The following is a 9,464-nucleotide window of genomic DNA, read 5'->3' on the forward strand; positions in this document are numbered from 1 at the left end:
GCTTAAAGCCATTTTGTGCTTAAAATAAGCCCAAAAATTAATTAGGCCAGATTGGCTTAACTTATCTAAAGCGCTTTATAAGTTCGAAACGAACATAAGCCAAAAAAAATAAGTTGGCCTACCCCAACTTTTTTTTTTGCTTATAAATAAGTCGTTTACAGCTTTTAATTTATTTTTTTAAGCCTATCCAAACAGGCTCTTTGTGCTTAAAATAAGTCCAAAAATATAATTGGGGCCCATTTGGCTTAGCTTATCTAGCCCAACTTATTTTTTTTGGGCTTATAAGCTGTTCAGCTTATAAACTGTTTTTTTAAGCCCATCCAAACAGGCTCTAAATCTCCAGGGCTCATTTGGTACGAGAATAAATAATTTCGGGTTTAAATTTGAGTTGAGTTTATTTTCATTTAGTTGAGAAAATATCGCGGTATAGTTAATTTTGAGATTAATTATTCTGGAATTATGGTGTTATTTTATATTCCTATGGGAAGATGGAATAAGTAATGTCAGGATAAATAATTTTAGGATAAATTTAAAAGACTGAAAAAAGGGGTAAATACTAAATGCTTCTAATCCTTTTTTTAATCTCTCTCTATATTTTCCTCTTGAAGTATGAATAAATTTGTAGACTATTTAGATCAGCCTTTGAAAAGTTAAAAACAAAGTACTTTCTTTTGTGGAAATTTTAAGGTATTTGCTTGATCAAAAAAAAAAAAAAAAAACTGCTTTAAGGCAGAAACGACAAATAGTAGCTTTTCTAAAAACAAATAAAGAAGAAGCAAGAATTTGTTTTTTTGGTCAAAATAAATTTTATTAATAATTTCTTTATTTATTACTACAAGTTTTTTTCTCGGCGAAGGGTACTTTAACGAAAGGGCGTTACGAAAAATAAGAGACCTTTTTTGACTAGTAAAGTACCAAAGATTTACTGAACTGGAAAAAATCTAACAGACTGAAAAGAAGGGTAAATACTTATTAAATACTCTTTCTATTCTTTTACTTTCTTTTTTCCTTTTAAGGTATGAATGAATGAATAAATAATGAGGTTATCGATGAGGAAACTGAAAAGCCTAAAATGAAGAGACAAAAAAAGAAGTTAATTTTTAGGTTGTTTGGATAACTTTTGAAAAGCTAGAAAGTTAAGGTATTTGGCTAAAAAGAGAAAATGCCTTTGAGTATCTTAGCACAAACACATTTTTTCCAGTTATGGGAGAGATTATAAACTGTGGTGAATTTTTCTGAGAAATTAGAATGAAAAAAATTCCTTTTTTTTCAAATAAAATATCCTTATTAATAATTTTTATTTATAAAATCTATAGCTTGTATCTATTTCAAAGAGTCAATCAACCATTATAGTGTTGTGCCTTGTCCTTTTTAACCGTGACTTTTTCTCTATTATTGCTATAACTTATATCCCCTGTATTTTCTTTTTGTAAATTTCATTGGTACTTTAATGACGATAAGAGAGTACTATAAACACTGTTTAGGAACAGTGATTTTGGGAATTTGTACCGAAAATGTCAGAGACTTTTTTAGACTCGTAGTGTACCCAAGAAGTTTTACAAAATCTATTCAACTGGAAAAAGGGGTAAATACTAGGGGGTCATTTGGTACATGGTATAAGCCGAGATATACCTTCTTATACCACTTATCCTGAAATTATTTTATACCATCTCCTAAATAGTATAAAATAGTCCCAAGATGTGGGATAAATTAATCCCGAGATTATAATCCCGGGATAATTTTGGCCATGCACCAAACGACCACTAAATGCTTCTAATCCTTTTTTTAACGGAAAAGGGCCAAATATATCCTTGTACTATTGGAAAAGGATTAAATATATCCTTCGTTATATTTTGGATCCAAATATATCCCTTCCGTTATACTTTAGGTCAAAATATATCCCTCCTCCATTAAAATTGTCTAAGTGGACATCTAAATCTGACGTGGCATGATAACTCAACGAGGTCCTCACCATCAAACTCATTTACCCCTCTCTTCCCTTTCTTCACTCACCACTACCATCTCGCTTATTCAGATACTCGTCTGTGGTTGTGTTTCTTTTTCTTTTAGATCAATACTGATTCCTGAATCTTTGTGGGTATTCCGGTGGATGTTAGCATTTCACTCTAATTGAGTAGTAATTGTTTACCTTTTTGATTCTAAAAGCACACATATAAAATTTGACCGCTTGAAATAGAAAACCCAATGTCGATACTAATCAGGTAGCAGAGATGGACTTAACACGTGGTTAAACATACAAAGACAAAACATTACTTGACCTTGTATATGAGGTTACTGAGAAAATCAGATTGACACCGAGAAATTTTCCTTTGTGAACGAGTATCTGAATAGGCTTTAGGGTTGATGTAGGCAGAGGGAGGGACGGAGTGAAGGTGGAGATGGTTGTTTGGTAGTGCTAATGGTGGCAAAGGGGGAGGAGATGGTAGTGGTGGGTGAAAAAAGGGAAGAGAGGGGTAAATGAGTTGGATGGTGAGGTGACATGTCATGTGGTGTTCACTTTACTGGGTTGTCATGCCACGTCAAATTTAAATGTTCACGTAGATAATTTTAACGAAGGAGGAATATATTTGAACTTAAAGTATGACGGGAGGAGTATATTTGGATTCAAAATATAACTAAGGATATCTTTGGCCCTTTTTCAACAGTACAAGGGTATATTTGGCCCTTTTCCCTTTTTTTAATCTCTCTCTATATTTTTACCTTTTGAAGTATGAATAAATTTATACTATTTTAGATCAGCTTTTGAAAAGTTAAAAAGGAAGTACTTTCTTTTGTGGAAATTTAAGGTATTTAATCAAAAAAAGAAAAATGCGTTTGAGCATTAGCAAAAGTAGAACTCCTTCTTTCCCAATTAATGAGATAATTTTCTTTTTAGTCTGATCTTAAAAAGAATGTAACGTTTTTATATTTAGAAATAATGGTGCTACATAAATTGGAACTAAGGTAGTATTAACTACAAATATTACCCCGTAAAAGAAGAAAGAAGAAATAAAATTGAACTTTTCAAGATAAGAATATTTTTATTAATTTTATTTTATAAAAAATATCCCTTATTGATTTTAGAAAGGAAATCAACACATTATCTTTATAAAATGTTGTCCCCTTCTCCATCTTCACGGTATCTTTTTCTCTATTATTATTATATCTCCTAATATTTTCTTTTTGTAAATCACACTGGATCTCATACAAAAGCTTAAATATTTTAATCGGACTGTGGGACAAATAAAATTGAAAAGCTTAATTTAAGTCTCTAGTGATCAATAATTACATTATTTTTTTAAAATAATATTAATTAAAAAAATGTGTACAATCTCTTTTTTGATAGATGAACTTTTAAAAGTACTTTTCAAAAAGATTGATCAAGTACATATTGATTTTCTAATTTAAAAAAAGACTTCTTCAATAATTGAGTCAAACACTTTTACAATTCTAACGTACTTTTTTTTTCTTCTGATATTTTTTTTTTCAAAATAAATAAGTTTCTAAAGATTGGCCAAATAAGCACCTAGATGGGGTTAGATATGAACTGATTCGGTGTGGAGTTAGTATATCTCTTGTCACATTTTGTCTTTCCAAAACACTTTTTACTCACTTTCCAACAACTCTTTAATATTCAATCAATTTTCTATAATTTTCTTTTGTTTCTCAGGACTGTTTTTCACTCTTCTCAAGATCCCTCACATCTCCGTCATATATTACTCCCGCCGTTTCAAAATATTTATCGCATTTTTTATTTACAGATTTCTTAAAAAACATTTATAAAGATAGTATTTTGATTATTTTATCCTTTTAACATATTTTATGTAATCTCTCATCAATAAATATCTACTCTATTAATGGGGATAACCTCTTAAATGTTGCTAATTAATACAAGGATAAAATAGAAAAAAGTTACTTAATGTTGTCTTGATTGATTAAATGACAAATATTTTTATTAAGGACGATAAATATTTTGAGACAGGGGGAGTACTTATTAACAATACTCCATCCGTCCTAAATAGATTAAGCATCATGTTTCAAGAGAGCTAATTTAATTAATTTTTAAGATATATAGATCAATTTAATATTTTAAAATTAAAATTTAGATACTCAAGAATTATACAAAAAGTACTATAACATGTAACTTTTCAATATGATTAATAAATAATATCTTTTAAAATATTAATTACAATTAATATTATTTTGACTCTTGAAACAAACATAATAACTATTTCCTCAGTTCACTTTTACTTGTCCACTATAATAAAAATAAATTTTCATTTTTACTTGTCAAGGAAAGACAAACTCTTTTTCTTGTTTTACGTTAACATTAATTACTCTTTTCTAAATTATTCTCCAAGTCCAATGACATTATACACCAATTAATATGGTTATTATAGTAAAATACATACTTCATTTATTAAATTTTAAGGAGCGTGTAAAGTAAAAAATGAACAAGCAAAAGTGAACAGTGAGAGTAATTCACGAGGGAGAGATTACTGTTTTGTCTTTAAAACTCAGTACATTATTATATTCAATGTTTGTGAACGACATACCTGGCCAATTTATTGTCTTTGACTTTGATGACCCAATTTCAAAGACTTGATCGAGGAGTTACTTCTTATTGATTCCAAGTAGTACTAGAAAGGCCACATGAATTTGTACGAGACTAAAATGATGCTTAACATTAATCCCGAGTTAATGAACCTCCTAGCTATGAAATCTTGGGTTTAAGTGGATCATTTGAAGTCATCTCAATTAAAGGGTTCTAACAAGGTTAACCTAAAAATAAGAAATATCGGCTGTGTTCGGTACGGAGGAAAATAGTTTCTGCAAAATGTTTTTCAATTTTTCATATTTGATTGGTCAAAATTTTGGAAAATATTTTCTTTTAGAAAAACAAGTTCCATAAAAATGAGAAAAATGACTTCCCTAATGAAAGTAGGAAAAATAAATTCCACAAGTGACTTTTTCACATTGATTTCTCCTCTCACCTTGGAACTCACATCATCTTCATCCCCACCCTCCACCCAACCCCAGCCCACGAACCCCAACCCCGCACCCCCACCCCACGCCCAACACCCACATCCATCATCCACTCATATCCCATATAATATTTGTCTAAATTATATATAAATGCTTTCAGGATAATAATTTTTGTTTATATATCGAACACAAGAAAATAAATAAGAATCCCGAGAAAATATTTTCCATGAAAAACGTTTTCATTCATACCGAACACAACCATCATGTGTGTACATTTTCATATTTAATTTTGAACGAACTAAATGAGACTACTAATAAAATAAATTTGTCTTCTTTTCCTATAACAAATTTATTGACTCGATTGATTTATATCTATGTCTTGTAGAGCCTATTAAAGAGGGAACACTCTCTGTCAGAAGTTTTTTCATTCTCATGGCTTGCTCCCGAGACTCTAATTAAAGGCAAAAAAATTCTGTTCCTCCTGCCGCACCCCTGATGGTATAAGATAAGTTTGTCGAACATAAAATTTGTGGGACGGGCGAGACATACCTTTACAAAATGCTTTCCAAACATCTAAAAGCTCAACTCTCTGTTTACATCACATTCTAAAATGCTAGTAGTAAAAATTTTAAACACTTGGATTATGTAATTAGCATCGCTTTTGCTCGAAATTTGTGGTTTATCGGATCAATACCACTCTACTTATAAAAAAATGACTTGCCCTCAAAATTTACTCCTTTTACCTCATTTTATATGAAACTATTAACTTTAAACACGTCGTGTCATTCTATAAGGAAATGTCATTAAGAGCAAAATGGAATAGTTAGAATTAAAAATTTATTAAATATTTACCTTCTGATGATTGAGAAATCGAGCCAATCTTTCAGACCAACCGCGATTTTCAAAACTAAGGAATAATGGGTCAAGCTCCTCTATCCTTCTTCATTTAAATATCAAGCTTAGATCGCATGGTGCAACCTCTAGGGCTCGAACATATGCCTATGTCACATGTCCCTCAACTTTTGCCACTTAAACTTACTAAATATAAAATATCTTTTTAAAAACAGACTAAATATAATAAGATATGTTAATTGAGACAGAGGGAAGATAGCTTTTCAAATACATAAAAAAAAAGACTAAAACTACAATAATAACATACCCAGTGTAATCCTACTAGTGGGGCCTGGGAGGGTAGTATGTATGCAGACCTTACCCCCACCTTTGTGGGTAGATAGGTTGTTTCCATAGAGCCTCGACTCAACGAGGCGATAAAAAACAGTTTAAATGGAAAAAATATCGGCAACACAGTGACCAAAAAAAAAAAAAAAAAACTATAACATTAAATAAAGACCAAAGTTTAAATGTTTGAAGTTTCGCACACAAAGATCATAGTTTTTCTTTTAGAGATTTGATAGGGTAAAACCAAATTGCATAGCTTAAGATAGCTAGTATTACTAGTTGTATTTTACAACATTAAAACAAATACAAGACACACACAGAATAAAACAGAGGATGTTTTATTCTATTTTACCATTAGGGCAAACGCTACCCTGCATAGACTCTAACTACGTATGTTGTTGTTATTAAGGCAAACATTGTTAACGCAGCACTTAGCCACCGTACCGACGGCGGCGAGCAGCAACAGCCTTCTCCACCAGTCTCTTCTCCTTACAATCCCTTATTAGTATCTCCTCCACAGACATTCCGTCGTCTCGCGGCGGCGCAAAAAACAGCGGCACCGGTGATGAAACCGTGGCTCCGACCTGCTTATTAATTTGCGATTCGATTTCTCGACATCTCCTCATCTCCTTCTCAATCTCTATCTTAAGAGCTTCTTGCATTTCCCTGGAATTCAGAAGTCTTTGCTGTGGAATACCCAATTCCTCATCTGTATGACTCACTGGTGGAACTGAATACCCTACTAAAATAGACACACACAAAAAAAAAAAATGACAAGTTCAAAAATCAGAGAACTATGTATTATACACACACAAAAAATCAAGTCATATGCATAGAGGCAGATGAAGAATAGATGTAATGAGTTCAACTGAAACTAATACTTTTGAGAGAAAGTATAAAACTACATGTGAAACTCGCTAAAAATTCAACTATTAAACTTTGAACGCATGATTTCAGAAATGCAACAAGTTGAGACGTTGGTGATAGAAATATAATTTATTTTTAAAAGGCAGTCCAGTGTACAAAGTATTCCGCATTAACAGGATTCGAATAAAGGTCGCACCTCAAAGGGTGTGATGTAGACAGCCTACCTAATGCAAGCGTCACGAACACATAGACAACTTTACCCGAATAAAACTATAAATATGGAACTCATTATATATATATATTCGAGACCCATCTCTGTGAATACATATAATAAAATTATACTAAAAGACAATGATACCTAAAATTGTCTCTACTAGGATCACATTACTGGCAACCCAAGAGACAAGGAGGATAACAGTCAACAACAAATGATAAAGTAATCAAAACCACAATAACAAATTAAAAAAATTAGAGAGCTTTAAGGTTCATCAGCAGATTTAAGGCGAGTTCAGCAAATTCAACTCTAACTATGTATACATATGAAAAAAAAAATTAAAGCATACGCATATAATAAAATTATACTACTAGTAAAAGATACTGATTCTAAAATCTGAATTTAGACCACATTGATGGCAACCCAAGAGACTGACAGTGGCAAAGGAGGTAAAGTAGAAAGTATAAATTTGACAGAATTCAAAAACTTTCATTCAAAATTTATATTTTAAAAGATTCAAAATCTAAAACTCATAATTTTAAATCCGAAATCTAACTCTATAAAAAGAATAAAAAAATCGAGCCAAAGTACTAATTTATAAAATATTCATAAATTAGAAATTTTTGAGGTTTACCATCCAATTTAGGGAGAGTATATATATTAAAAAATGATACTAAAAACACAGTGAAAAGGACCACATGACAACCCAAAAGACTGACAGCTGCGAAGGTAGAGTAGAAAGTACAAATGTAACGTAATTCAGTAACTTTCGTCCAAATCTTATGTTTTACTAAAGGAGTAAAATTTAGAATTCATAAATTTTAAATCTTAAATTTAATTCTGTAAAAAATAATAATAGAAGAATAAAAGAAAGAGACCTGGAATGAGTTGATTGTTGAAGAAACTCTGATTAGAAGAATTAGGCCTGTACATAGCGGCTGAATTTGGATAGGGTTTTGAATTATTATTTTTTGACGATTGAAATATACTTTTATTGGTAAAGTGAAGGAGGAATAGTGTGTGTAGCAAAATGATAAAGGCAAAAACTCCATTATACGTGTTACTTACTGTAGTTGAATTGTCTTGTAGTATTATTTTTAGAAAATAAAATTGCCAACGTTATTTTAGGTTTGGAAAAGGGTTAAAAATGTCCTTTGAAGTGTGTAAAATTCGGTCGGTAGCTGGGTTAAAGGTGAGTTATACAGGTGTTAGATTCGGGAGAAATGGTTTTTTAGCTCTTTATAATTTTTTTTAAACTTTATGACCTTTTTGCAAGAGATCTTCACTATTTACACATAAGAAATCTGAAAAAAAATATATAAGGGATCTGAAAAGGTCATTTTCTTCCATTCAAATTGTAAGAGGGCAGGAAATTTCATTTTCTTGTTTGCAATTTAGAAACTCTTATAACTAATAACATGTATACGTCATTCTTTATTAATTTAACGAAAAAGGTTTAAATGCACCTTTGTACTATTGGTGGTCGTTTGGTTGGAAACAAGTTATCCTAGCATAACTTATTCTGGGATTAGTTATTCCATCCTCCTCTTGTAGAAAAACAGTCTCTTGTAGAAATGCAAGGTAAGACTGCACGACAAAAGACCCTTGTGGTCCGGCCCTTCCCCGGACCCCACGCATAGCGGGAGCTTTAGTGCACCGGGCTGCTCTTTTTTTTAGTTTTTCTATCCTCCCACAGGGATAAAATAATACTACAATCTCGGTATAACTAATCCCGGGAGTAGTTATACCATCATTTTGTCCAAACTAAAACTAGGATAAATTCATCTCAAGTCTGATTTTTTATCCTTATCCCTTGTACCAAACGAGCCCTTTTTGGTAGGAGCAATAAGTTATCTCATATAAATGAGATTGGGTGGGGGATAAGATGGGATAACTTATCCCACCTTCTATATGGGATTGCTTATCCCACCTTTTATTCCATATAAATGGGATTGAGTGGGATAACAAAGGAGTTATCCCACCTACCAAACATGGGATTAATAATCCCATCCCATCCTATCCCTTCTACCAAACGACCCCTAAGGGTTAAATATATCATTCGTTATACGTTCGATCTAAATATACCTTTTTCGTTATACTTTAAGTCTAAATATACTCTTCCTTTATATTTTGGCACTGATTTAGACTTACTTTCAATGGAATGACATAAAAAGTCCTGCCTAAATTTTTGTACCCACTACACCACCCAATTCATTAC

The 9,464-nt window shown here is 31.7% G+C and overlaps 1 protein-coding gene across 2 annotated transcripts; it reads right to left on the minus strand.

Annotated features, from left to right (window-relative positions):
- Positions 1-6,330: 6,330 nt before the first annotated feature.
- LOC132040156 (uncharacterized) lies at positions 6,331-8,284 on the minus strand. Of its 2 annotated transcripts, none has more exons than XM_059430773.1 (2): positions 8,125-8,284; positions 6,331-6,904 (listed from the first exon to the last, which is right to left on the minus strand). In XM_059430773.1, the coding sequence occupies exons 1-2, from the start codon at positions 8,177-8,179 to the stop codon at positions 6,597-6,599; spliced, it is 363 nt and encodes a 120-aa protein (XP_059286756.1). In that variant the 5' UTR covers positions 8,180-8,284; the 3' UTR covers positions 6,331-6,596. The 2 variants fall into 2 exon arrangements, with proteins under 2 accessions (XP_059286756.1, XP_059286755.1); XM_059430772.1 differs by having other exon boundaries at positions 6,331-6,907.
- Positions 8,285-9,464: the final 1,180 nt, after the last annotated feature.

This window comes from Lycium ferocissimum, chromosome 12 (assembly GCF_029784015.1).
Source record: "Lycium ferocissimum isolate CSIRO_LF1 chromosome 12, AGI_CSIRO_Lferr_CH_V1, whole genome shotgun sequence".
Taxonomy (NCBI): domain Eukaryota; kingdom Viridiplantae; phylum Streptophyta; class Magnoliopsida; order Solanales; family Solanaceae; genus Lycium; species Lycium ferocissimum.

What these genes read in the sequence shown, in the direction of transcription:
- LOC132040156 (XM_059430772.1), bottom strand. Translation starts at nt 8,179, where the DNA reads ATGTACAGGCCTAATTCTTCTAATCAGAGTTTCTTCAACAATCAACTC. An exon ending in CAACAATCAACTCATTCCAG is followed by an intron (nt 6,908 to 8,124) that starts GTCTCTTTCTTT and finishes TGTCTATTTTAG; the next exon opens with TAGGGTATTCAGTTCCACCA.